General features: G+C 46.9%; 2 protein-coding genes across 4 annotated transcripts in view; one reads left to right on the top strand and one right to left on the bottom strand.

Annotated features, from left to right (window-relative positions):
- Positions 1-10,221, bottom strand: part of DCLRE1A (DNA cross-link repair 1A) — a 34,693-nt gene extending 24,472 nt beyond the window's left edge. Inside the window, exons 1-3 of one of the 3 annotated variants that reach the window (XM_089653057.1) lie at positions 10,098-10,221; positions 6,966-7,401; positions 734-2,134 (exon numbers count right to left, since the gene is read on the bottom strand). In XM_089653057.1, coding sequence (XP_089509183.1) covers positions 734-2,134; positions 6,966-7,392 — 1,828 coding nt within the window. In that variant the 5' untranslated portion in view covers positions 7,393-7,401; positions 10,098-10,221. Of the gene's footprint in view, positions 1-733; positions 2,135-6,965; positions 7,402-8,652; positions 8,870-9,123; positions 9,299-10,097 lie in introns of those variants that run through there. The other 2 variants (XM_089653056.1, XM_089653058.1) reach the window with 2 other exon arrangements.
- Positions 10,222-10,563: 342 nt separating this feature from the next.
- The window catches only part of NHLRC2 (NHL repeat containing 2), a 64,678-nt gene continuing 47,316 nt past the window's right edge, over positions 10,564-27,925 (top strand). The window contains exons 1-4 of the mRNA XM_089653055.1: positions 10,564-10,735; positions 13,957-14,109; positions 16,713-17,168; positions 22,504-22,625. Coding sequence (XP_089509181.1) covers positions 10,579-10,735; positions 13,957-14,109; positions 16,713-17,168; positions 22,504-22,625 — 888 coding nt within the window. The 5' untranslated portion in view covers positions 10,564-10,578. The remainder of the gene's footprint in view (positions 10,736-13,956; positions 14,110-16,712; positions 17,169-22,503; positions 22,626-27,925) is intronic.

Raw genomic sequence — 27,925 nt, 5'->3', positions numbered from 1 at the left:
CCATACAACCACACATCACATACTATACCATACAACCACACATCACATACTATACCATACAACCACACATCACATACTATACCATACTACCACACATCACATACTACCACACATCACATACTATCCACATACTACCACACATCACACACTATACCATACTACCACACATCACATACTACCACACATCACATACTACCACACATCACATACTATACCATACCATACTACCACACATCACATACTATACCATACCATACTACCACACATCACATACTATACCATACTACCACACATCACACCATACTACCACACATCACATACTACACCATACAACCACACATCACACACTATACCATACAACCACACATCACACACTATACCATACAACCACACATCACACACTATACCATACAACCACACATCACACACTATACCATACTACCACACATCACACACTATACCATACTACCACACATCACACCATACTACCACACATCACACCATACTACCACACATCACACCATACTACCACACATCACACCATACTACCACACATCACACCATACTACCACACACTATCACACATCACATACTATCACACATCAAAGAAAAGGGAGTAAGAAATAGAAACAGCTAAACAGTCATTTTGATTTCAGCACATACGTTCACTGCTTTGGATTACACAGAAAGCACATTTTCCATTTCATTTTTCAGTCTCAGTATAAAGAATCACCTGGAATTTTCTTGTAGAAAGGACATTGTTTCCTCCCTTTGTTCTCCTCTGTGTTCTGTCTGAATCTCTTCCTTTCCCTCCTCTGGGTGCCGGATGGTGCGGTTGCTGTAACCCCATTAGTATTATTAGTCAGAGAATCTGCATCACTGAGCGAGCCGACAGCCTTCCTCTTCCTCTCTCTTCTCTGGGTCCCGGATGGTGCGGTTGCTGGAATCCCTCCATTGCAATCAGTGAGAGAATGGGCATCCCCCAGCAATCCTACAGAATTTCTCCTCCTCGGCCATTTCTCCTCAATCTGGGAAGCGCCGGCATTTAAGCTCTGGGTTTTTAAAGGAACTTTCACTTCCGCTTTTGGTTTCAGGCCAAAGAAGACTCCAATATCCATTTGTTTCATCCCCTTGGATGGCACAGCCCTGCTCAGAGGCATAGTTGAAGCAGGTTGTGTTAGGCTTTCCCTTGTGTGTGTCCTGTTGGTGGTAAACGGTTGTGTGGACCTCTGAGAACTCGTATAAAACGCCTTCTGTACTATCACTGCCTCTCCAGAGTCTCTCAGTGGAGCCGCTTCTCTATCACCATCAGCAGAACACACAAGTAACTCACCAGCCTCATCCCGACTCCAACATTCCGCTTCTTGCTGGGTTGTGGCCCATTCACTAACCTCAGAGCCAGGTGTGCTGCATTCAGACCATTTATCCCCGTCAATGCTGCAATCAGCGACACATGTGACTCCATTCCTCTGAGCACATTGGCTGTTTATTGCACTTGTATCACTGTGGATTCCATTGCACTTAGTGGGAGATTTTATTCCGCTTTTAGTTATAAAGATCTCCGCAGCAGAGATCTCTTCTATATTCTCTACAGGGTCTGCCGGTAATTTGCTAGAAAAGAGTCTCTTTACTGGGCCAGCCGGAAGGTCTTCATCATCACTGAACAGCTCCTGATCGCTGACCAGCGGGGAGTAGGAGATGGCACAGTCGTTCATAGCCTCGTCTTTCTGCGACAAGCCCAGAGAAGTAGCAGCATTGACAAAACTTGCGCACTTCTGGCTGGGGTCTTCCTGGGATAAGTCTAGAGAGTTCTGAGACAATTTGGTTGGTGAGGAAAGCCAGGCATCGAGCGAAGTCTGCTTTACTGACCCCTGAGAGCTGGCCGGAGACTGCGACCGGGATGATTTCACCTGCGTTGTCTTCTTAGTGAATGCACCTTGGGAGTGTGAGAATTTTGTGTCATTCCTTCCATTAGGGATACATGATTTGGCAGCGTCAGGAGAAGGCAGATCAGGGGTGCAGACTGGAGGAAACGGGGAGAGCTCAGCAGCTCTGCTCTGGGCCAGCAGGAAATGAGAGTATCGTTTGTAGTGATAGGCAATGGTGGATGAGCAGGTAAGGCCGTCGGGGCATTCTGCAGGAAAAAAGAAAAGAAATCTGTAATGAACTATGCAAAGTCGCCTGACCATGAACACACACGCACACGCACGCGCACACACACACTACAAAAAGAGCTCACAGACAAGATCTACACCGAGGATGGCATTTGAAAAGTTAAAGTGTATATCCAGCCAAAACATTTAGCCTGTTGCGATTTTGAATAGAGTGGAGAAGGTCTGTCAGGTTTTTCTGCTATCTGGGGCTCCACAAGGCCAAGTCTTCACTTGCTGTTGGGGGTGGTAAAAGCAGGTAGTTAAGCCATGTTTTTACTGCCCCTTAACTGATTCCCGTCCGCCCTATACCCAAAACTACTGCTACAGGGAGGCAGGGCTGCACAAAATCATATATATATATATATATATATATATATATAACAGTGGCTTAGTGGTTAGCATGTCTGCCTTGCAGTAAATGGGTCATGGGTTTGATTCCCAACCTTGGCGCCTCCCGCATGGAGTTTGCATGTTCTCCCTGTGCTTGCGTGGGTTTCCTCTGGGTACTCCGGTTTCCTCCCACACTCCAAAGACATGCTGGTAGGTTAATTGGATCCTGTCTAAATTGGCCCTAATATATGTATGTATGAATGGGAGATAGGGATCTTAGATTGTACACCCCTTGAGTGTTAGGGACTGATGTGAATGTACAATATATATATGTGTTAAGCGCTGCGTAAATTGACAGCTCTATATAAGTACCTGAAATAAATAATAATAAATAAGTTGTTAGCACTTCCGCCTGGCAGTACTCTGGTCGTTGGTTCGAATCCCAACCACGGCACCACCTGCCTGGAATTTGCATGTTCTCCCTGTGCCTGCGTGGGTTTCCTCCGGGTACTCCGGTTTCCTCTCACACTCCAAAGACATGCTGGTAGGTTAATTGGCTCCTGTCTAAATTGGCCCTAGTATATGGATGTGAGTTAGGGACCTTAGATTGTACGCCCCTTGAGGGTTAGGGACTGATGTGAATGTACAATATATATGTAAAGTGCTGTGTAAATTGAAGGCGCTTTATAAGTACCTGAAATAAATAAAAAATATATATACGTGATTTGCATTACCAGGTAGGGGGCACGTGTGCCATTCTACCCGTGCTGCCATTGGCAGCTACAGCCATCATTCACCGGGTCCCAGCCGAAGATCGCCGAGGAACACTGACAGGGGAGAGGTCTGTATGTAAACAACACAGATCTCTCCCCTGTCAGCACCAGCATGCTGTTTTGTATTGCTTTGCATAGCAGAGCAATACAAAGCAGCATGCTTACACAGTAAAACATACAGCACACGGTTAACCCTTTGGTTGCCCCAGATGTTAACCCCTTCCTGCCCAGTGCCGTTAGTACAGTGTCAGTCCTTTTTATTAGCACTGATTACTGTATTAGTGTCATTGGGATGTCAGTGGCAGTAAGTCAGTTCCTCCCCAGTGTCAGAATGCCCGCCGCAGTCCCGCAATAAGTTGCTGATCGCCGCCATTACTAATATTTAAAAAAAATAATTAAAAAAAAAAAAGAAATCCAGTGTATATACCACCATTTGTAGACACTGTAACTTTCATGTAAACCAATTAATTTACACGTATTTGTTTTTTGGGGTTTTTTTTTTAGCAAAAGACATGTAGAATACATTTTGGCCTAAATTTATGATCAAATTTGATTTTTTTCACTGGACATGTTTCACAACAAAAAGTCAAAAATATTGTTTTTTCCTCAAAATTGTCGGTCTTTTTTTGTTTATAGCGCAAAAAATAAAAACCGCACAAAAACCGATCAAATACCACCGAAAGAAAGCTCCATTTGTGGAAAAAAAGGACATAAATTTCATTTGGGTGCAGTGTTGCATGACTGCGCAATTGCCATTTAAAGTAACGCACCGCCATATTGCAAAAAATGGCCTGGTCAGGAAGGGGGGTAAATCCTCTGGAGGGCAAGGGGTTAAAGTATATGTGAACCCTCGCCTTGTAAAACAACCCATTCCATTTAAAACAGAAATAAAAGGTAAAACATTTGTTTACAAACATGAAAACAGTATTAACACCTTTTTCCCTGCTTTTATAAATGCTCTCATATCCTCTGATCTCAGCTACCTAAGGAGCCTAAAGAGATGGGGGAGGAAAAACAACAGCACACTGATCTTCCCAGTAAATGGCTATGGGTGGGGTCGTGTCAGGACAAGTCTGATCATTGGAGGAGAGCAGGCTGAGTTCCCAGCACAGCCAGAGAACTGACTGCGCTGTGCTCCCATGCCTAGTGTGGTCAGTTTTTAATAGGAACGCAGAGGGACTGGCAGGAACACCAGGGATTTTACACAAAGGAAGCAAAACAAAGAGAACAGAATACTTTTTTCATACAAATACATAGTACAGCAGGCACATATCAGGAATAGGAAATGTTGGGTTTACATATTCTGGAAGCTGTATAGGCAGCCATATGAGGCAGTATGGCCTTTGCGTTTCGTCTTGGAAAGAATTATACCCTCAGTCACTTTGGCATGCAATACATATGGTTGTGACGCTGGATTTGAGAGGTAAGAACAAGTGATGACATAACGACTCCCAACCATCTGTTAAACACCCTCTGCAAAGTGATCTACCACAGATCGCTCTTCAGAGGACAGAACTAATGTAAATAGAGAGAGATTTCTCCTACTGACATGATGACAAAAGTCTCATCAGAAAGGAAGAGAGGGAAAATCTCCAATAACAAAAGTAAAAAATGCATTTTTTTGAGGGCAGTGGAAGGCTAGAGCCCTTGTCGGATTTTATTTCAGTCTGTGTTCTTGTTACAGATTTCTCCTCATACCCGGCCTGGTAACACTACGGGGATCATTTACTAAAACTGGAGATTGTACAATCTGGTGTAGCTCTGCAGGAAAACCAATCAACTTCCAGGATTTTTCGGTCAAAGCTTAACTGAACAAGCTGAAGTTATGCAGGCCATACGTGGGTCGAATTCCGAACGATTTTTCGTTCAAAAATCGAAAACTTTGTTCGCTCGGTAATCCGATGGTGCAGTCAATGATTTCGAAAATCGGCCGATCAAGTCATAAAGTTCACCCCATATAACAGGTGAAACTTCTGTTGCTTCCAGGTCACGGCTCATTTGCATATTCTTTTCGGAAAAATGATCGTACGATTTGACCATCATTGAGTCGAAAATCATTCGTTTTCACGAATTTTCCAACACACACATTTTCAAATATATGTGTACATTGCACAACCTACTCCAAGGCTCCTCTGTATACTGCGCCCTACGTTTGCAGTTTTCACAATCTCTAGGTTGGAGCATATATAGCAGGGGATAAATTAAGTCGCGGGGGCTGTTAGGGTACTGGTTGCTCAGGAGCCAGAGTTGGGGACTGTCATGGAACTAGGGGGCCCAAGGTCCAGGCGTGGGCAGCTCAGGGTCCTGATGTGGAGGTGTCAGGTGTCTGGGGGGCTAAGGAGACAGGGGTAGAGACAGCCATGGGATTGTGGGGCTCAGGGGTGAGGGGTGTCAGAGGACTGGAGGGCTCAAGAGCCAGCTGTGGGGACTGTCATGGAACTAGGGGGCCCAAGGTCCAGGCGTGGGCAGCTCAGGGTCCTGATGTGGAGGTGGCAGGTGTCTGGGGGGCTAAGGAGACAGGGGTAGGGACAGCTATGGGATTGTGGGGGTGAGGGGTGTCAGGGGACTGGAGGGCTCAAGAGCCAGCTGTGGGGACTGTCATGGAACTAGGGGGCCCAAGGTCCAGACGTGGGCAGCTCAGGGTCCTGATGTGGAGGTGTCAGGTGTCTGGGGGGCTAAGGAGACATGGGTAGGGACAGCCATGGGATTGTGGGGCTCAGGGGTGAGGGGTGTCAGGGGACTGGAGGGCTCAAGAGCCAGCTGTGGGGACTGTCATGGAACTAGGGGGCCCAAGGTCCAGACGTGGGCAGCTCAGGGTCCTGATGTGGAGGTGTCTGGGGGGCTAAGGAGACAGGGGTAGGGACAGCCATGGGATTGTGGGGCTCAGGGGTGTCAGGGGACTGGAGGGCTCAAGAGTCAGCTGTGGGGACTGTCATGAAACTAGGGGGCCCAAGGTCCAGGCGTGGGGCTATCAGGGGCAGCTGTGGGGACTACCATGGCACTAGGATTGGCGTGTCTCAGGAGCCAGGGGTGGTGGATATCAGGAGACTGGGAGGCTCAGGAGCAAGGGGTAGGGACAGTCATGGGACTGAAAGGGGAGGAACTATGAAAATCGATCAGTGCCATTGACCCACTAACAGAGCGCAAATCAGCCAATTATTCTTAGGTCCCATTTTCGAGCGAAAAATTGGTCGAATTTGAACCCATGTATGACCGGCATTAGAAGCTACCATGCACAGCTGCACCAGAATCTACCCAGTTTTAGTAAATCAATCCCTATGGCAGGAAGCGATCCTTCACATGGAGTGCGCTCTATCAGACGGGAGCATTCCACCTCTGCTTCCTTTTCTATACATTAATAGCAGCTATCAAACTGCACACAGGCAATACGAACAGATCTTCATTTTGATCCGAGCTGGATATAAGGAAACCCCCTCCCCCTCTCAGAATGCTAAAATGCAATGTAGGTGTTGAAGCCTCTGCACTACATTAACAAATTGGGAGGGGGGGGGGGGTCTTTATTTTGACCTGAGGCAGAGATGGTATTTACATACCACATTCTTCTCAGGTTCAAATGACAGTTCTACCAAATGTGTACAGACCCCAGTCCTCGTATAGGAATGCTGGTCTATACAACATGGTCTACAGACAACTCACTTATTAGGCATTACACTGTATGTATCCATTTGCGCTCAGCTGAGTTACGTACCTGTCTGTGCGCACGATGGGGTGTCCAAACATTCCATTACATGCCACCGAGGTGTCTGCACCAGCAAAACAGAGAATGGCATCTGACAGCTGGGACAATACCCGCTGTGCTTTTCTTTCGGCGTTGAAGGACTCGCTTTCTTACTTTCTTTCTTTAAAGTCCTTTTTGGCGAAGACAAGTCCTCCCCGCCGGTACCGGATGCTGAACTACTCCGTTCCTTCACTGGGCTGATAATGATGCCATTCTTGCTGGGTGATTTATTGTTCTCGGCACCTGTAGTGTTCCTTGTCACCCCGGTTTTCTTAGCAGTGCTTCTCTTCACTTTTTGTGTTTTTTCATGGGAACTTGTTTTCTGGACATGCCTGTCTGCTGTTCTTTTTTTCCTGATGGATTTGTATCTCCAAATATCCTCTTCACTTTCTGACATTTTTGAAAACTGGAAGGAGAAAAAAAAAGAATAAACACACGTTTTGAGACTTTTAGATTGACTTGGGATAGTTGTCTTTTTTGTTATTTACATACAGCACTTTAAGTGCCCTGAGACCCCCAAGTCTCCGGACAGCCCCTACGGCGAGCCCCTGAGACCCCATAGCCTGGGTCAGTTAGTCCCCTCTGTTCCCTGACAGTCTCTGTCCTCAAATAACCCTACTTCTGGCTGCTGAGTCTCCCCTGTTCCCTAACAGTCCCCAGTCCTGGCCTTGACAGTGCCTGCCTCTGAGTGCCCCTAGTCCTTCACAACTCCACCTCTAGTCTCATGACAGTTCCCACACTTGGCCCCTGAACCCCTAGTTCCCTAACAGCCCTTGACCCACTGACATTCACCACCTCTGGCTCCTGAGACATCCCACCCCTAGTGCCATGTTAGTCCCCACCGCTGCCCCTTGATAGCCCCACGCCTGGACCTTGAGCCCCCAGTTCCATGACAGTTCACACAGCTGGCCCTTAAACCCTCCAGTCCCCTGACTCCTCTCACCCCTTACTCCTGAGCCCCACAGTCCTATGACTGTCCCTACCCCTGGCTCCTGAGCCTCCCAGTCCCCTGACATCCACCACCCCTGGATCCTGAGATATCCCACCCCTAGTGCCATGGTAGTCCGCACATCTGCCCCTTGATAGCCCCACGCCTGGACCTGGAGCCCCCCAGTTCCATGACCGTTCCCACAGTTGGCCCTTAAACCCTCCAGCCCCCTGACTCCCCTCACCCCTTGCTCCTGAGTCCCACAATCCCATGACTGTCCCTACCCCTGGCTACTGAGCCTCCCAGTCCCAACATCCACCACCCCTGGCTCCTGAGACATACCACTCCTAGTGCCATGGTAGTCCCCACAGCTGCCCCTAAGCCCCCTGATAACCCCATGCCTGGACCTTGGGCCCCCTAGTTCCATGACAGTCCCCACAGCTGGCTCTTGAGCCCTCCAGTCCCCTGACACCCCTCACCCCCACAATCCCATGGCAGTCTCTACCCCTTTCTCCTTAGCCCCCCAGACCCCTGACACCCCCACATCAGGACCCTGAACTCCCCAGTCCCTTGACAGTCCCCATCTCTGGCTCCTGAGCAACCAGCTCCCTAACAGCCCCCACGACTTAATTTATCCCCTGCTATATAAGCTCCAACCTAGAGATTGTGAAAACTGCAAACGTAGGGAGCAGTATACAGAGGGGCCTTGGAGTAGGTTCTGCAACTTACACATATATTTGAAAATGTGTGCAAGTGAACCCTCTGTTTTAGTGAGAATTGTTAGACCGGGTCAATTTGTTCTTTGCAGGCTAGCTGGTAAGTGTGATGGGACGTCTGCTTGTGATCCCACCCCTAGTGCCATGGTAGTCCCTGCACATGGCCCCTTGACAGCCCCAACACCTGGTCCTTGAGCCCTCCAGTCTCCCGACAGTCCCTACATATGAGGCACCCAGACTCATGACACCCCCCCCCCTTCAAATTCCTATGACAGTCCCCACCCCTGAGCTCCATGACACCCAAAGTCCTATGACAGTCCCCACCTCTGGCTCCTGAGCCCCACTGTCCCATGGTAGTCCCCATATCTGGCCCTTAAGCCCCCTGGCACCCCCTCACCCCAGGCTCCTGAACCCTCCAGTCCCCACCCTTGGACCTTGAGCCACTCAGTCCCCTGACACCCCCATTCCTGGCTTCCAAGCTCACCAGTCTCATGGTGGTTCCCACACTTGGGACTGAAATGGAATTGGAGGGCTCAGGAACCTGGGGAGAGGGGAGTGTCAGGGACTGGGGGGTTCAAGAGCCAGGTGTGGGGACTGTTAGGGGACTGGGGGCTCAGGAGCCAGAGGTGGGGACTGTTGTCATGGGACTGGGGGTGTCAGGGGACTGGGGGCTCAGATTACGGGGGGGGGTTCAGGGGACGGGGGTGTCAGGAGACTGGGGGGCTCAGAAGCCAGGGGGGTGTCAGCGGACTGGGGAGCTCAGAAGCCAGAAAGGGGGGTGTCAGGACTGGGGTGCTCAGAGGCCAGAAGGGGGATGTCAGGAGACTGGGGGGCTCAGAGGCCGGGGGGGTGTCAGGGGACTGATGAGCTCTGAAGCTAGAAAGGGGGGTATCAAAGGACTGGGGGGGGCTCAGAAGCCAGAGGGGGGGTGTCACAGGCCAGAAGGGAGGTGTTGGGACTGGGGTGTTCAGAGGCCGGGGGGGGGGTCAGGGGACTGGGGGGCTCACAGGCTAGAAGGGGGGTGTCAGGAGACTGGGGGGCTCAGAGGCCTGAGTGAGGGTGTCAGTTAACTGGGGAACTCAGAGGCCAGAGGGAGGGGGGGGGTCAGGGGATTGGGGTACTTAAGAGCCAGGTATGGGGACTGTCATGGGATCAGAGGCTCAGGGCCACACAGCTAGCCCGAGTCCCCTTTCCTATGACAATCCCCATACCTGGCTCTTAAGCCCTTCTGTCCCGACATTCCCCACCTCTAGCACCTGAGCCCCTAACAGCCCCCACCCCTGGCCCTTGACAGCCCCCACCCCTGGTCCCTAAACCCCCTGGTCCTACAACAGTCCCCACCTCTGGCTCCTGAACCCCACCCTGTCCCTGAGCCCAGTAGTCCCATAACCATCCCCGGCCCCTTAGTCCCACTCCCCATCCCTGAGCTCCCTCCCGGGATTTCCTCCCTCCTGTCACCTGTCAGCTCATTCTGGGCGCCCAATCCCAGCACTCTGCACATTCCGGGCCGCACTTTCCTCTCTCCGCCCAACACAGGACCCGATATCACACTGAAGATCCCCGGAACCCCACACCGGGCAGGGAAGACCGGGGGGGGGTATTGTAGTTTGCAAAAAAAAGAAAAAAAAGAAAACCTTTTCCATCATTTTTTTTTCTTCAACGAGAAAATGGTGAGGAATCTGCTACGAGGAATAAAAGGTGTGTAATATGAGGTAAATCCGGGGCAGAAGGCAGTTGGCACTTTCTGCTCGGTACGTAATGTGGTGACTTTCTTGTCTGAATAAACATCTGATCGCTCGAAGTTGTTCAGCATAAACACACTTTGCTTCCTGTAGCGAATAAGTCTTTAAGAGATTCGGTTACGGTTTCCGGTGGTCGCGAAAGTGCAGCCGGGAATGTGAGGAGTACAGAGCCGGCCTGTCAGTCTGGGTGGAGAAAGATGGCGGCGTACAGTTTGCAGAGGGTGCTGGAGATACAGAGCCCGCTGGAGGGCGCCCTGCTGGAGGCGGAGGGGGAGAGGGAAAGGCTGATCCTGCAGTATCTGGAGCAGGTGAATGGCCGGGCTGAGGAGCTGACAGTTCCTGACTTCTCTCCAGGTACCCAGGACCCCACATACAGGGTTTCTACAGTAAAGGGGGCTATACAGCACATGGACCAGTCACGCAGGACCTACACGGCCCATGGACCACTCACGCAGCGCCTGTACGGCCCATGGACCACTCACGCAGCGCCTGTACGGCCCATGGACCACTCACGCAGCGCCTGTACGGCCCATGGACCACTCACGCAGCGCCTGTACGGCCCATGGACCACTCACGCAGCGCCTGTACGGCCCATGGACCAGACACGCAGCGCCTGTACGGCCCATGGACCAGACACGCAGCACCTGTACGGCCCATGGACCAATCACGCAGCGCCTGTACGGCCCATGGAGCAGACACGCAGCACCTGTACGGCCCATGGAGCAGACACGCAGCACCTGTACGGCCCATGGAGCAGACACGCAGCACCTGTACGGCCCATGGAGCAGACACGCAGCACCTGTACGGCCCATGGAGCAGACACGCAGCACCTGTACGGCCCATGGAGCAGACACGCAGCACCTGTACGGCCCATGGAGCAGACACGCAGCACCTGTACGGCCCATGGAGCAGACACGCAGCACCTGTACGGCCCATGGAGCAGACACGCAGCACCTGTACGGCCCATGGACCACTCACGCAGGGCCTGTACGGCCCATGGAGCAGACACGCAGCAACTATACGGCCCATGGACCAGACACGCAGCACCTGTACGGCCCATGGACCACTCACTCAGCGCCTGTACGGCCCATGGACCAGAGACGCACCACCTGTACGGTCCATGGACCACTCACTCAGCGCCTGTACGGCCCATGGACCAGACACGCACCACCTGTACGGTCCATGGACCACTCACGCAGCGCCTGTACGGCCCATGGACCACTCACGCAGCGCCTGTACGGCCCATGGACCACTCACGCAGCGCCTGTACGGCCCATGGACCACTCACGCAGCGCCTGTACGGCCCATGGACCACTCACGCAGCGCCTGTACGGCCCATGGACCAGACACGCAGCACCTGTACAGCCCATGGACCAATCACACAGCGCCTGTACGGCCCATGGACCAGACACGCAGCAACTATACGGCCCATGGACCAGACACGCAGCAACTATACGGCCCATGGACCAGTCACGCAGCGCCTGTAAGGCCCATGGACCAGTCACGCAGCGCCTGTAAGGCCCATGGACCAGTCACGCAGCGCCTGTAAGGCCCATGGACCAGTCACGCAGCGCCTGTAAGGCCCATGGACCAGTCACGCAGCGCCTGTAAGGCCCATGGACCAGACACGCAGCGCCTGTAAGGCCCATGGACCAGACACGCAGCGCCTGTAAGGCCCATGGACCAGACACGCAGCGCCTGTAAGGCCCATGGACCAGACACGCAGCGCCTGTAAGGCCCATGGACCAGACACGCAGCGCCTGTAAGGCCCATGGACCAGACACGCAGCGCCTGTAAGGCCCATGGACCAGACACGCAGAGCCTGTAAGGCCCATGGACCAGACACGCAGTGCCTGTAAGGCCCATGGACCAGACACGCAGCGCCTGTACGGCCCATGGACCACTCACGCAGGGCCTGAAAAACCTGTGAAACGGGTCCCATTGCAGAGGCCCTTTATGGTACAAGGTGCACATCAGAGTAGCCCTATACACAGGGGGCCCTACATAGAACAGGGGGGTCCATCATGGTAGCCCTGTACAGTACAGGAGGCCATCACGCTGGACAGCCCACCAAGGTGTCCCTATGCCATATGGGGCCTGGGTGGCTGACCCCTCTATATTACAGTGGTCCCATCATTGAGGCCCTTTATGATATAGGGGGCCCATCACTGAACCATTATATGAAAAGGGGCCCCATTGCAGAGGCCCTATACAGAACAGGGGCACCCATCATGGAGGCCCTGTATAGTACAGAGGGGCCCATCATGGAAGAGCTATACAGAGTGGGGGGGTGTCTGTCATGAAAGCTCTATACAAGGGCCCATCAAAACAGTATAAAGTGCAGGAGACCCTCCCTGGTGGCTCTATTTGGTACAGGGGTAATATCCTGGTGGCCATACACAGTACTGGGGTCCCATCCTGACAGCCCTATATGGTACAGGGGTCTCATCTTGGCTCGCCCTATACCATACAGGGAGCCCCAACATGCAGTCCTATATGGTACAGGGGTCTCATCCTGGCCAGCCCAATACCATACAGGGAGCCCCATCATGCAGCCTTATATGATACAACCATTTATTGTCAAGTTGAAGGCAAACTGCCTTTTGCAAACAAAATAAATAAAATAGTATAATAACCGCATCCATAGTTAGAGAAAAAAAAATTCATTTATTATTTTTTTGCAGATGAGCCTGCAAAACATTGCAACTGGGATCACCAGATCGGGAGTGCAATGCACAGGCTCCTGCAGACTCTTCTTCTAGCTCCCTTTACAAAGTAAGGTTGACCATACACGATACAATTTTCTTACAATTTCCTGTCCAATTTCTGCCCAATTTCCTTTAGATTTACCTTCAACTATGTAGTGCAAGGGCCTGCCTAATTGGATACAATTGAAAGTGTTGTTTAGGTTTGACCTCATATTATATGTTTTTTTGGTAAATCTAAAGCAAATTTCTCAAGAAAATTGTATAGTGTATGGCCAGCCTAAGGTATGGACTTTCAGTTACTGAGCTGGAGAAAGTGTCAGTGGACTACAAATGTGGAAAGGACCACCGAACCGGGTTGGGGAGGAACACCGGACTGGGTTGGGGCGTTCTGCTCACAACCATGTTACATCCTAATTCTAGATGTAACATAGTCTAAATGGTGGAGTTTGCCTCTGCACTTCTAAAGTCCTCATTTATTTAGAGGGTCAGTACACCCATGAATTCAAGAGGAACTAAACCCATTGATGTAACCGTTTATAAAAACGGTTACATGTTGCGGCATGCTAACTGTCACACTTGCTTGTGCTTTCAACCAAATTGTCAAAACATCCAATGGTTGGGGTCCTAACTGATCACACGTGCAGCATTATGGCAGTTGCAGATCAACCAGAAGCTAAGACAGCAGCTTCCTTGGCTGAAAAGGAAGAACAACTGTAACAAGAAGTCATCTACTCCTTACATACAATGATTCATTATTTGTTATTATTGTAGCCAACTGTACTTTATGATGTTTTTTTTAGCACAGAAAAATATCAGCTTCTTGTTTTTTTATTTATTTTGCATTTATATTTTCTTTTGCTTTCTCAGGTTTGGAATGGCTGAATACAAAAGGGGCCATCTCTCTACACAAAGATCTATGCGGGAAAATTGTGATTTTAGATTTCTTTACATATTGCTGTATCAACTGTATGCACATCCTCCCTGACCTGCATGAGCTGGAGCACCGGTACACCGATACAGGTACCATATATGCTTCTCTTCTGTAAAGAGGAAATTACTTCTGAAATTACATTGACACATTAGAGCTTATGTGAGATTTTAGGGAATTCTGTGTACTTAACCACTTCCCTTCCGCTGTATTTTAAAAATGTGTAGGAGAGGTGGATGTCTACTGCTGGAGGGGCCTCTTTAAACAGCACCTCAGAAAGAGCCCTCAGGCTGTCAGTGCATTTGTTAATGGCTGTGAACTGAGCTATTATCAGACAGCTCAGGTCACAGACACAGCAGGGTTTATTTACTAAAGCTGGGTCACTCACAATCTCCTGCACGTCTGCATAGAAACCAATCAGCTTACAGATTTTTTTTGCTAATTCTTAATTGAACAAGCTGAGGTTAGAAGCTGATTGGCTACCATGCACAGGTGCACCAGATTCTGAGTGAACCAGCTTTTCACCCCAGTCACATCAAACCCAAATTTGAAATCGTGCAACTTACAGTGAAGTCGCACGATATCAAAGTCAGGTGAACTACTGATTTCAGGTGAGATTTGCAAGACCTCTAACACAGATGTTTATGTAAATCGCACCAAAAGTAGTGCATGTACTACTTTGGAAATCGGTACGGCTCCGACCAAGTCAGAACTGCACCAATATGATCACTGTAATTGCGGACAATAGGGTGCGACTTAGCATGCAATTTGCAAATTGCACGGCATGCAGTTGGCATCCAGTGTGACCAGGGTGTTAGGGCCGGTTCACACTACAGAAATGCAGTCCAGATGCGTTCCAGGTGCATTTCTGGTGCGTTTTTAACACGTTTCAGTGCGTTTTTTATGCATTCCAGTTAATTTTTTCCCCTCTCTTTTTCTTCAATTTAAAAAAAAAAAAATTAGATCACCTTGAGGTGTCTGCTTTCCAAAACTAGGTCATTTGTGAGTGTTCCCAGTGTCCTGGCATTTTTATTTGTTTTATAGTTTAATTAGGGTAACAGGTTTTTTTTTTTTTTTTTTTTTTTAAATGTTCATCTTTTTTCTTTTATATAGTAAAAAAAATAAACACACAAGTGGGTATTAAAGCAGAGCATCACCAAAAGGGAAGGTTCTGCTATAAGTCCGCCTCCCCCACTCTGCCACATTTGGCAGGTCCTTTTGTTTTGGGGAGGGGGGGGAGTAGGTACCTAGTTTTGACAAGTACCCGTTTATGCTCGGATCGCCTAGGCGGAAGTTCTCCTCTCCCCCTCCTTCCCCACAGTTCTTGGACGCATCATAGGTCGCAGAAGACTGCGGGACCATTCACAAAGTGCAGCATTGCTCGTGTATGCGCAGTGGGCAGCTGTCTGTGAAGCCACGAGCAGCAAAGCCAGCTGCCCAAAGTTAAGATCCTGGTGTTGGGAACCCAAAGGCTAGTGAAGTACTATCCTGGGTGAGGATGGCGCTGGATCCCTGGACAGGTAAGTATCCTGTTACTAAAAGTCAGCAGCTACAGGATTTGTAGCTGTTGACTTTTAATTTTTACTTTTTTTTTTTTTACAAAGTGGAGAACCTCTTTAAATACCACCAAATGAAAGCTTTATCTCAAAAACATGAGATAAAATTTATTTGGGTACACAATGGCATGACAGAGCAATTGCCAGTCAAATTATATCAGCACTGAAAAATGGACTGGTTCAGCTACTTATAGCACTCCTGTTCTTTTGGAAGGCTGTTGAAGGCTTCTCCATTTCCACTTGCTGTGATTTTTTTTTTTTTAATCCAAACTTTTCTTTTTATTAAAAAATTAAGGGAAATACAGGAGCAAAGAGCAGGGCAGTAAACAATTATACTAATGGGTACAAGAAAAATGTACATTGTTTATATACAGCATATACAATAGGATTACATATTTATAGCCCTTTGTTGCAGAGTTTTAAGATCACATTAGTAAAAATTTTACAGAGTATGTAGAGGTTGACTAGAGGAAACAAAAGTCAGAGAAGGAAAAGAAAGAAAAGAAGAGCAGAACACACAACAGGAACAATAATATCAGTTTCAGGTGGGCCACCAAGTTTCAATTCAACAATCAACTAGCCGCAGTGTATCAGATTTGTAAAGGTCTGTTCATTATCAATCTTGGAGGTGCCAAGCTGGGCGTATCTAACCAGTTCTGCTAGATTAGCTCAAATTTACGTGGGGCATTACGGTGATGATGGGTAATTTGTTCTCATAAAAGGAGAGAATTAACATGCTCCACCCAACATTTCTTAGAAGGTATTATACTACACAGCCAATATCTAGCTATTAGTTTTCTTGCTAAATACAAAAGACGAGTAATCATGATGTAGATACCTGGAGAGTACAGCTCAGGGTCCAGCTCTCCCAGTAGACACACTAATGGATCCGAAGGGACAGGAGTCACTTGCTGTGATTTACATCCTTTTGTGTGTTGAAGTGCTACAACTGAGCCATGCTTGTGGTGGTAGGGGACATAAGATGGCATGACCATGGCTGGCATAGCATGGTAAATTTTCTGCTGGCGACACTGGAAGATGTGCAAGTCAGAAGTATTACTTCTGCAATGTAATTTCGTAAATATTTTAGATGTTTGTCTCCTTGGGATGTTACCTTCCGTTCTGTCATTTTCTTCCAGATGGTCTTGCCATTATTGGAGTTCACTCAGCCAAATTTCCCAACGAGAGAGTTCTGGAAAACATTAAGAGCGCCGTTCTTCGATACAACATTGCCCATCCTGTTGTGAATGATGCAGATGCTACCTTGTGGCAGGAACTGGAAGTGTCCTGTTGGCCCACATTGGTCCTGTTGGGTCCTCGTGGGAACATTCTATTCTCTCTAGTTGGGGAAGGAAATAAAGAGAACCTGTTCCTTTTCACCTCTATGGCCTTAAAATTCTACAAAGAGAGGCAAGAGATCAATTCCAATCGGATCCCACTCCAACTCTACCGCAATTCCTTGCCCACCTCTCCATTGCTCTTCCCTGGAAAGGTGGCCATAGACTCATCTGGCGAGAGGCTTGTGATTGCCGATACAGGTCACCATAGAATTTTGGTTGTGTCCAAGGAAGGGAAGGTATTTCACACCATCGGAGGTAAGAATCTAATGGTTTTATATAATGAATCGAGATTATGTTCAGCTTGGCCATGTTGCTTTACAGCTGTTATCTTCCACAGAGATCCGAACACACTCTTGTTTTATTGCTGGTTTCTCCACCCAGCATGCCAGATTCTCTATGTCCACAGGATCCCCGAAACTGTGTAAAACAAGGACAGCCTCAGCTGCTTAACATAAAAGCATCATCTGAAGCAGCTGAGGGATATTCTTATCTTTCTTGCTCTATATGTGGATTTTAAGATGTTTTAATGCTTAAAAGCTCATCTTTTGGGCAAAGCAGAACCCTCTTCCTCTTACCTCCTTTCATCCTTGCTACAGCTCACTTGAAATAAATACTTTCTTTTATATGGTCTTTCACCAGCACTGCTTCTGGGTTTGACTTGTGATCCAGTGCTGCAGTTTGAGTCCATGCTGTCCACTAACCTCTTCCTGATATCTTTTCTGTGCAGTCTTCTAGATCCTGATAGAATACCCCCCACCACCCCATATCCCACACCCCCACAGGGCAGCTGATAGGAAGGGTCCACCGCATCCAGGCAGTTTATGTGGAAAACCAAAGAGAGACCCTCCTGCAGGGAAGGAGAGAGAATACTTGCAACCTGGCGTGTCACATGACCACAGATCTACCTGAGTATTAGAGTACATTTGAATTTTAGATTAGGTTTTATTCTTTAAAGAGGGACTTTCCCCCTTTCCCCATTGTTCATTTTGCTTTTTACCCCCTTTTTAAATTTTATGCTGGGTTGTCCTCAACATACTTGCATGCCCAGTTATTCTAGAATTGTCCTTTTGTGCCCCGCTGCCACACACCAGGTCCCACACCACTATCTTCCTTATGTCATCGGGAGTTGGTTGTCTTTTCCTGGCTCAGGCAGCCAGCCCCCTGATAACACACCGTCCGGTCCACCCAGGTATCTGACATATATTCCTGGAGATTGCAGGAAAAGAGTATATGTCATTCTTTCCTAGGCAAGAATGGAGGCAGAGGGTTGAGTGTATCTCCAAAAAGGTACCAAAAAAAAAAAAACATATTGGGCTTTTAAAACTTTTGTATAGGAGGCAAGGTTGTAGTTGCACTTCTTAGTGTGAAGGTCTGGTCTAAGTAATTCTGCAATTAAGTGGGATGAAGAGTTCCCCTTCAAACGAAATGCTACAGGAAATTATGTCCTTTCTACATTTTCCTTTTCTTTTTCTTACTTGGCACTGTGTGAGATGTAGTTATTGCTGGAGTAGCTGGAACCACAAAAGACATACAATTGCCATTTATTGGGGATGCAGGTGACTGACTGGGCACACCATGTGAAGTCATATAGGGATCCTGTGGACTATGGAACGTTGATGTGTCAGGATTGCCGCTAATAAATGGCCAGCAATCAGGGTGGATTTGATTTAAATCAAACTGATTTAAATCACGATTTAAATCACTAGTCAGTAAGGCTTGATTTAAATCCTAGTTTTCTACATAGACTAATTCTTGCTGGTATAACTTTAATATACAAGTAGATGAAGATTTTTAGAATAACAACTTTTCATATTAGTTTTTTTATCCCCAGTTTAATAGGTTAATCATTCATATTTGGAGAACTTTTCTGTTGTACTTAGGAAGGAGAAAAATAATCATTACCTTAATAATAACACTTTAAATAGATTTATTCAACTGAAACAATAACATTCCAGCATATGGTATTTGCTTAAACAAACATCCATGTTTAACTAATTTGGCTAAACAAAATATATATATTTTAAGAAACGTATACTATCAGCCCCTTCCTCCTCACACTTAGTTTCACTTTCTTCTTGTGCAGATCTATTCCACTCCAAACAATCAGAAAAATATTGTTTCTATTCTATTCACTGAACTTCTTGAAACTTAGCACTGAAGGGGTTGATTCTGTATTCATAGGTTTGTAGAAGTTAGGATGAAGGTCTTTTTCTTAACTCTGTTCATGTTATAACATTTTTGCTGTGAAGAAGAGGCATGTGATCTCCGCTGAGTCAAATTCAGTTTTGAGAACTGCAAAAGTAAACCGAGCATCTGTGATAATATCTTGTAGGCAGAGAAACTGCCCAATAATCTTACAAAAACCTCTGGAAGAGCATGACATTGTGAATGGATTCATGGAATTTATTTACCAAAAAAATTAAACATATACAGCCTTATTCTACATAATTAAAAAACGAATCTTTATTTCATGATGGAATAACCTTTGGATGGTAATATATTTTCCTCAAAAAGTAATTTATTTAAAAAAATCAGATTTAAATAAAAAAAAATCAGATTTAAATAAAAAAAAATCAGATTTAAATAAAAAAAATCAGATTTAAATTTAAAAAATCAGATTTTTTTTTTAATTTTTTTTAAAAAATCATTGATTTTTATCCACCCTGCCAGCAATAAATGCAAAAAGATCAACTTCAATGTGGTCATGCTCTTCTGGTAGGTGCAGAGTGCTGAGTGGTCTGTGGTGAATAGGGAGAACAATTGTAGAACAGTGCTGCTAAGTCGTGCACTGGGAAGATATGTATCGCTGGGAGCTGTAGCTGAGAACTAGGAGACTTCAGAAGAGATGCAGTATTTGGCTTATATGGTAGTAGATTGCTGTACTCAATAGCTTTTTTTTATAACTGGCAACTTGGGAGCTGCAGTTGAGAACAAGGAGAATCAAGGAAAGAGGCAAAGGTGGGAGATTTACTAAAACTGGAGAGTGCAAAATCTGGTGCAGCTGTGCATGGTAGCCAATCAGCTTCTAACTTCGGCTTGTTAAATTAAGCTTTGACTATAAAACCTGGAAGCTGATTGGTTTTTATGAAGAGCTGCACCAGCTTTTTCACACTCCACTTTTAGTAAATAACCCCAAATATGTCTGATAGCTAATATTCAGTTCAGTACTAGTTGGACTTTTCATTGCATCTTTTAAAAAGCAATTCCCCAATGTAAATGAATCTCTGTGCATCTTTTAACAGCAGTGCCTGAATTTCCTATTATTGTACAGTATTTATATAGTGCCGACAGTTTGTGCATCCCTTTACAATATAAAGGAAGACCGTACAATTTAAATACAATAATTAAAGAGGGTTAGGAAAGCCCTGCTGGGTGAGAGCTTACAATCTAAAAGTTGAGATTTCTCTCCACTTCCTGTCCCAGTGACTATTCTTCCGCCAGTGCAGGAAGTCAGGGAAAATCTCCAACGGATACACAGACAGCAACAAAACATGGGAAACCAGGTGAATGTCCCTTGTATACGTGCAGCTGCGGGACAAGAAATGCCTCAGCCATTATGATTAGCTTTGTACAGTGACGGCTTCCTGGTGGGATTGCTTAGATGGGTTCAGACTAGGATCTGAACACGCCTCTGCTCATCCCTAACCACCTTGAGAGATGACATCCAAAGAGCTTGATTAATCTATCTTTTGGTTAAAAAGGCTGATCCCCACCATCCTCCCCTTTCACCTGTGCAACCTGTCCTGTATAGTCGTTGCCATGCAGCACTGACATCTTTACATCTGAGGTGCCTGAGATAGGTGGATCTGTTTTGTGATGCTCCCTGGTCTTTCCTGCATATGCAAGTCCACACCTTTTGACAAACAACATATGTAAATGTTGGTGTTCCCGGTGGTCTCTCTGGAGAAGTCCAACATGTCCCCTGCTGAATCAGCTCTGCAATCAGCAGGGAGCATAAACTTTGGCAGAATCTTCTTAAACAACCACAAGCTTCTCTTGATGAAAAATAAATCCATTCAAAAAGACAAATTTAAAAATCTTCCAAATCAGCAGCTGGTATGGCAAGCCTGGGCCAGCATAGAGCTCTTAGTTGGAATGATTTGCCAGTACCAACAAGGAGCTCTGAGCTGGGATGGCATGCCAGGGCCAATGAGGAGCTCTTAGTTGGGATGGAGAGCCAGGGCCAACGAGGAGCTCTTAGCTGGGATGGAGAGCCAGGGCCAACGAGGAGCTCTTAGCTGGGATGGAGAGCCAGGGCCAAGGAGGAGCTCTTAGCTGGGATGGAGAGCCAGGGCCAAGGAGGAGCTCTTAGCTGGGATGGAGAGCCAGGGCCAAGGAGGAGCTCTTAGCTTTGATGGAGAGCCAGGGCCAACGAGGAGCTCTTAGCTGGGATGGAGAGCCAGGGCCCATGAGGAGCTCTTAGCTGGGATGGAGAGCCAGGGCCCACGAGGAGCTCTTAGCTGGGATGGAGAGCCAGGGCCAACAAGGAGCTCTTAGCTGGGATGGAGAGCCAGGGCCAACGAGGAGCTCTTAGGTGGGATGGAGAGCCAGGACCAACGAGGAGCCTCTGAGCTGGGATAGAGAGCCAGAACCAACGAGGAGCTCTGAGCTGGGATGGAGAGCCAGGACCAACGAGGAGCTCTGAGCTGGGATGGAGAGCCAGGACCGACAAGGAGCTCTGAGCTGGGATGGAGAGCCAGGGCCAACGAGGAGCTCTTAGCTGGGATGGAGAGCCAGGGCCAACGAGGAACTCTGAGCTGGGATGGAGAGCCAGGACCAACGAGGAACTCTGAGCTGGGATGGAGAGCCAGGGCCAACGGGGAGCTCTGAGCTGGGATGGTGTACCAGGGCCATAAGGAGCTCTGAGCTGGGGTGGTGTGTTGGTGCCAATAAGGAGCTCTAAGCTGGGGTGGAGAGTCGGTCCCAATGAGGGGCTCTGAGCTGGGGTAGTGTGCCTAGGCCAGTGAGGGGCTAGTGAGCTGGGATGACGTGCAGAGGCTCTGAGCTGCTGAACTTTTTGAGGCTCCAGTCAGCTCTGAAGCATCTACTCAGTAAATCCCAATGTATGAAGAGTAGTAACTTACAAAATTAGATAAAAATCCCTTGCGCCTGACGTTCCCCCTTTGTGCATAATCTTACATGATCTGCAACTCTCCTGTGTTTTCCCTAACAGCCACCCTATTATGTTTTTACCTCAACACACTGCAGACCCCCATCCACATGCTGTGGACACTCCTTCATACACCTCCTACATGTCCGACCCCTCTCTCATATGCCTCCTACCAGCCATGATCTGCCTGCATTGCATAAAGAAGCACAGAGACCTAGTGATGATTTAGCTTGGTCTAAAATAAGGTATGTAATGTAAAAGGAAAGGTTTTATACAAAAAAATTGTCATTAGCATGTTAATGAGAGAATGGGGAAGAGGAACCAGGGAAGACAAACTATAAGCATGGTAAACGTCAGCTTTATTAGTATAAATAGTAACAATTGTAAGCTGTATGTTTTCCTTCTTCCATCTTTTTACATATGAAACTGAAGTCCTAAGAATCCTCAGTCACTCACTCCTCTGTTTTTTGGCTCACCTAGGAGTTGAGAGCGGACAGAAAGATGGACGATTTTCAGAATGCTCCTTCAATTCCCCACAAGGAGTGGCTATCGATGGCAATATTATCTATGTGGCCGACACTGAAAACCATCTGATTAGGAAGGTAAATTATATATTTCTGTCATTTTGGAGGTGTATTTATGAAGATTGAATTGGGAGATGCGCTGTACATTCGCCAGTGAATTTTTATATACGCTGTACTACCCCCAGATATAAACACAACTGTCATCCAAGTTCATCAGCACATGGATTTTAATATTCTCCGGTGTTAATTGATGTGTTCTGTAATGTTTACTGTGTTTATAAAGCAATAAATGTTATTCACAGGATGTATTATTAATATTCACCACTTCAGATCTGGTTAATCCAATGATTTCTAGTAGAGACCCAGCTCTTTTGTCAGAGAGCATATTTACTACACATTTACTGAACATTCATCAGATTCCTTCCTTTTTATTATTATTATTTTTTTTTTTACAACATTCACCCTGTTAATGTTAATTGTGCTGATCCAATACCCTTTGTCCTAAACTCTTTCTGAAAAATAGCAGAATGCCCCTTGTTCCTATTTATAAATAGCGTTCACAGTAAGGTGCAGATGGAAGAGCTTTGCATAGCACAAATACGAAATTTCCCAGCATACTTACCAGATAGCCTGCAAAAATCCAAAACTGACCCTAACAATTTGCACCAAAAACGGAGGATTTAGTTACACGTATTTGCAGATATATGTGGAAGCTCCACTGCCTCGTCAAGGCTCTTCTGTAAAGTGTGATCCTAACTCCTATATTTGAGAGCCTCCATATTAGAGCATTTATAGCAGTGGGGTAAAAAAGGGCAGGTACAGCTGGTAAAATAAATATTGACCACGTCACAATTTTACTCGATTAAATATATTTCTAAAGGTGCTATTGATGTGACATTTTCATCACATGTCGGAAACAACCCACGTAATCCATACATACAAAGACACCAAAACAAATAAGTTCAGAAATTAGGTTATGTGTAATAAAATGGAATGACACAGGGAAAAAGTATTGAACACATTAACTGAAATTTAGTTAATACTTTGTTGGTAATGACAGCTTCAAGGCGCCTCCTGTATGGAGAAACTAGTGGCATGCATTGTTTAGGTGTGATTTCGGCCCATTCTTCCACACAAACAGTCTTCAAATCTTGAAGGTTCCATGGGCCTCTTCTATGAACTCTGATCTTAAGTTCTTTCCACAGATTTTCTATTCGATTCAAGTCAGGTGATTGGCTGGGCCATTCTAGCAGCTTTATTTTCTTTCTTTAAAACCAGTTTCCTTGGCTTTGTGTTTGGGATCATTGTCTTGCTGAATTGCTTTTTATCTTCATCATCCTGGTAGATGGAGGCAGATTTTTATCAAGAATGTCTTGCTATGTTTTTCCATTCATCCTTCCTTCAATGATATGAAGTTTGCTGAAAAACAGGCTTGCACCATGATGTTCCCACCTCCAAACGTCACTGTTGGTATGGTGTTTCTGGAGTGATGTGCAGTGCCATTTGACCTCCAAACATGGTGTACATGATGACATCCAAAGAGTTCAATATTGGTCTTATCTGACCAGACTATATTCTCCCAGTATTTCACAGGCTTGTCAAAATGTTGCACAGCAAACTTTGAACGAGCTTCAACATGCTTTTTCCTAAGTCTTGCATGGTGAGGGTGCGTACAGGCCATTGCGGTTAAGTGCATTACTTATTGTTTTCTTTGGAAAAAATTGTACCTGCTAATTCCAGGTCTTTCTGAAGCTCCCCATAAGTGGTCTTTGGCTCTTCTAATCATTCTTTTCACTCCTCTGTCAAAAATCTAGCGAGTAGCACCTGGTCGTTGCCAGTTTATGGTGAAATTATGTTCTCCATTTCCAGATTATGGCCCTAATAGCGCTCACTGGAACCTTCAGAAGTTTGGAAATCCTTCTGAAACAGCGCAATCAGTATGTTTTGCAACAATAAGGTTTCGAAGGTCTTGAATGAGCCCTTTGCTTTTATCTATCATGAGATGTTTCTTGTGTGACACTTTGGTAAAGAGACACCTTTTTATAGGCCATCAGTTGAAACTGAACCAGCTGATAATAATTTGCAAGGACAAAGGGCAAGATTGCTTTCTAATTACTGATAGATTTCAGCTGGTGTCTTGACTATGCATGCCGTTTTGCACCTCCCTTTCTTCCTATGTTCAATATGTTTTCCCGTGTCATTCCGTTTTATTACACATAGCTTAATTTCTGAACTTATTTGTTTTGGTCTTCTTTGTATGTATGGATTGCATGGGTTGTTACACATGTCATTAGCACCTTTAGAAATACAATATATTGCCAAAAGTATTGGGCCGGCTGCCTTTACGCGCACATAAACTTTAATGGCAGCCCAGTCTTAGTCCGTAGGGTTCAATATTGAGTTGGCCCCGCCCTTTGCACCTATAACAGCTTCAACTCTTCTGGGAAGGCCGTCCACAAGGTTTAGGAGTGTGTCTATGGGAAGGTTTGACCATTCTTCCAGAAGCACATTTGTGAGGTCAGGCACTGACGTCGGACAAGAAGGCCTGGCTTGCAGTCTCCACTCTGATTCATCGCAAAGATGTTCTATCGGGTTGAGGTCAGGACTCTGTGCAGTCCAGTCAAGTTCCTCCGCCCCAAACTCGCTCATCCATGTCTTTATGGACCTTGCTTTGTGCACTGGTGTGCAGTCATGTGGGAACAGGAAGGGGCCATTCCCAAAGTGTTCCCACAAAGTTAGGAGCATGAAATTGTCCAAAAAGTCTTGGTATGCTGACATCCTAAGAGTTCTCTTCACTGGAACTAAGGGGCCAACCTCACCCCTGAAAAACAACCCCACACCATAATCCCCCCTCCACCAAACTCTACACTTGGCACAATGCAGTCAGGCAAGTACCGTTCCCCTGCCAAACTCAGACACATCCATCGGATCGCCAGACAGAGAAGTGTGACTCGCACTCCAGAGAACATGTCTCCACTGAGTCCAGTGGCAGCGTGCTTTACACCACTGCATCCGAAGCTTTGCATTGCACTTTGTGATATAAGTCTTGGATGCAGCTGCTTGGCCATGGAAACCCATTCCATGAAGCTCTCTATGCTCTTTTGTTGTGCTAATCTGAAGGCCACAAAAAGATTTGAGGTCTTTGGCCACTTCTGTGCACTGTGCGCTATAGCATGCGCTCACCCCTCTCTGTCATTTTATGTGGCCTTCCACTTGGTGGCTGAGTTGCTGTTGTTCCCAGTTGCTTCCACTTTGTTATAATCCCACTAACAGTTGACCGTGGAATATTAGCCAGGAAATGTCACGGATGAACTTATTGCACAGGTGACAACCTATCACGGGACCACGCTTGGAGTCACTGAGCTCCTGAGAGCGACCCATTCGCCTCCAGAGGTAGATCTCAGAATCAAAACCCAAGGAGACCCTGGGTACAAAAGTTGTCTAAGACAGATCCAAGGTCTTCCTCCTTATGTCTGAATTGGTGGTTGATAACTCACAATTTGGAGAAGGGAATATTCTTTTGACCAGTGGTGTGGAAGTTGGTAACCACCGATGCCAGCCTTTCAGGTTGGGGGGCCGCTCTGGAGGAGGCCACAGTTCATGGAACATGGCTTTCATGGGAATAGGTTCTTCCCATCAATGTCCTGGAACTTCGAGCAGTGAGGCTGGTTCTGAGGTATTGGACATCCAGGCTCCAGGGTTGGCCTGTAAGGATTCAGTCCGACAATGCCACAGCAGTCGCATACATCAACCACCAGGGCGGTACCAGGAGTCGAGGTGCTCAGAAGTAGGTGCACTACATTCTGACCTGGGCAGAGAGATATGTTCCTAGTCTGTCAGCAGTGTTCATTCCAGATGTGGAAAATTGGCAGGCAGATTATCTCATTTGCCGGCAGCTGATACCAGGGGAATGGGCTTTGCATCCCGATGTTTTCAAAGAAATCTGCCAGCGATGGGGTTACCCAGATGTAGATCTATTAGCATCCAGGTTCAACAAGGTTGGTCTTTTTGTGTCCAGGGTAAGGGACCTTCGTGCGGCAGGGGTAGATGCCTTAATGATTCCTTGGAACCAGTTCTCACTGATTTATGCCTTTCCTCCAACCCAGCTGCTGGCATGTCTTACGTAGGATTTGGGAGCAGTCTATTCCGGTGATACTGATTAGTCTGGCCTGGCCCAGAAGGGCCTGGTACACGGACATAGTCAAGATGGCAGTAGATGAGCCATGGACCCTACCGTATCGGCCAGACCTGTTGTCTCAAGATCCTAGATTGCACCCAGCTTTACATATGCTAAATTTGATGGCATGGCTATTGAAACCCAGATCGTGAAGGATAGGGGAGTGTTGGATTCTGTCATCCCCATCATGTTGGGTGCTAGAAAGGAAGTTTCTAGGAACATTTATTACAGAACCTGGAAGACTTACATTGCCCGGTGTGAGGTTCACAATCGGCACCCACGAAAGTATGTGATTGGCAGGATTCTGTCATTTCTTCAAACGGTTGCACAAAAATTTGGCTGTTGGTACCATTAAGGGCCAGGTATATCAATATTAGTTATTTTTTTTCCCGAGGCCCATTGCGTCTCACTCTGTAGTCCGTATTTTTTTACAAATAGTAATGTGTATTGTTCCTCCTGTTAGGGTGCCTTTGTGTCCTTAGGACTTTATCTTGGTTTTGGAGGTTTTGCAAAAGCCACCTTTTTAACCTATTGGAGACATTCCACTAGTCCTGTTGACTTGTAAGGTGTTGTTTTTAGTGGCAATCACTTCTGCAAGAAGGGTGTCGGAGCTGGCAGCTCTATCTTACAGAGAACCATTTCTGGTTTTGCATCAGGGTAAGGTGGTGCTTTTTGCCAAAGGTGGTTTCTAGCTTTCATCTCAATCAGGACATAGTTCTGCCTTCATTCTTTCCTAGGCCTCAGTCAGCAAGAGAAAGATCTCTGCATACCTTGGATGTGGTACGTGCTGTAAGGGTCTTCTTGAAGGCAACAGCATAGGTCAGGAGGCCAGATGCTCTCTTTGTACTGCCAGAGGGGCCTAGGAAAGGGCAGGCAGCATCCAAGGCGACTATTTCTCAATGGATCTGCCAATTGATCATTCAAGCCTATGGTTTTAGAGATAAAATCCCACCATTTCAGGTGAAGGAACACTTTTCCAGGAGTGTGGAGGTATCTTGGTCTATCTGCCATCAGGTGTCAGTGGCTCAGGTTTGCAAGCCGCTACATGGTCTTCGGTTCACTCATTCACAAGGTTCTACCAGGTGGATGTCATAGCCGCAGAGGATTCTGCCTTTGGCCACAGTGTTTTACAGGCAGCTGAGTAGGTCCTGAGGAATTATAGACTGTGGGTATCATGGTGTCGCCCTCCCTTCAAATTTCT

This window comes from Staurois parvus, unplaced genomic scaffold (genome assembly GCF_062004578.1).
Source record: "Staurois parvus isolate SC_StPar_1 unplaced genomic scaffold, SC_StPar_1.0 ptg000697l, whole genome shotgun sequence".
Classification (NCBI taxonomy): domain Eukaryota; kingdom Metazoa; phylum Chordata; class Amphibia; order Anura; family Ranidae; genus Staurois; species Staurois parvus.
This window is presented reverse-complemented; position numbering and strand designations above follow the sequence as displayed.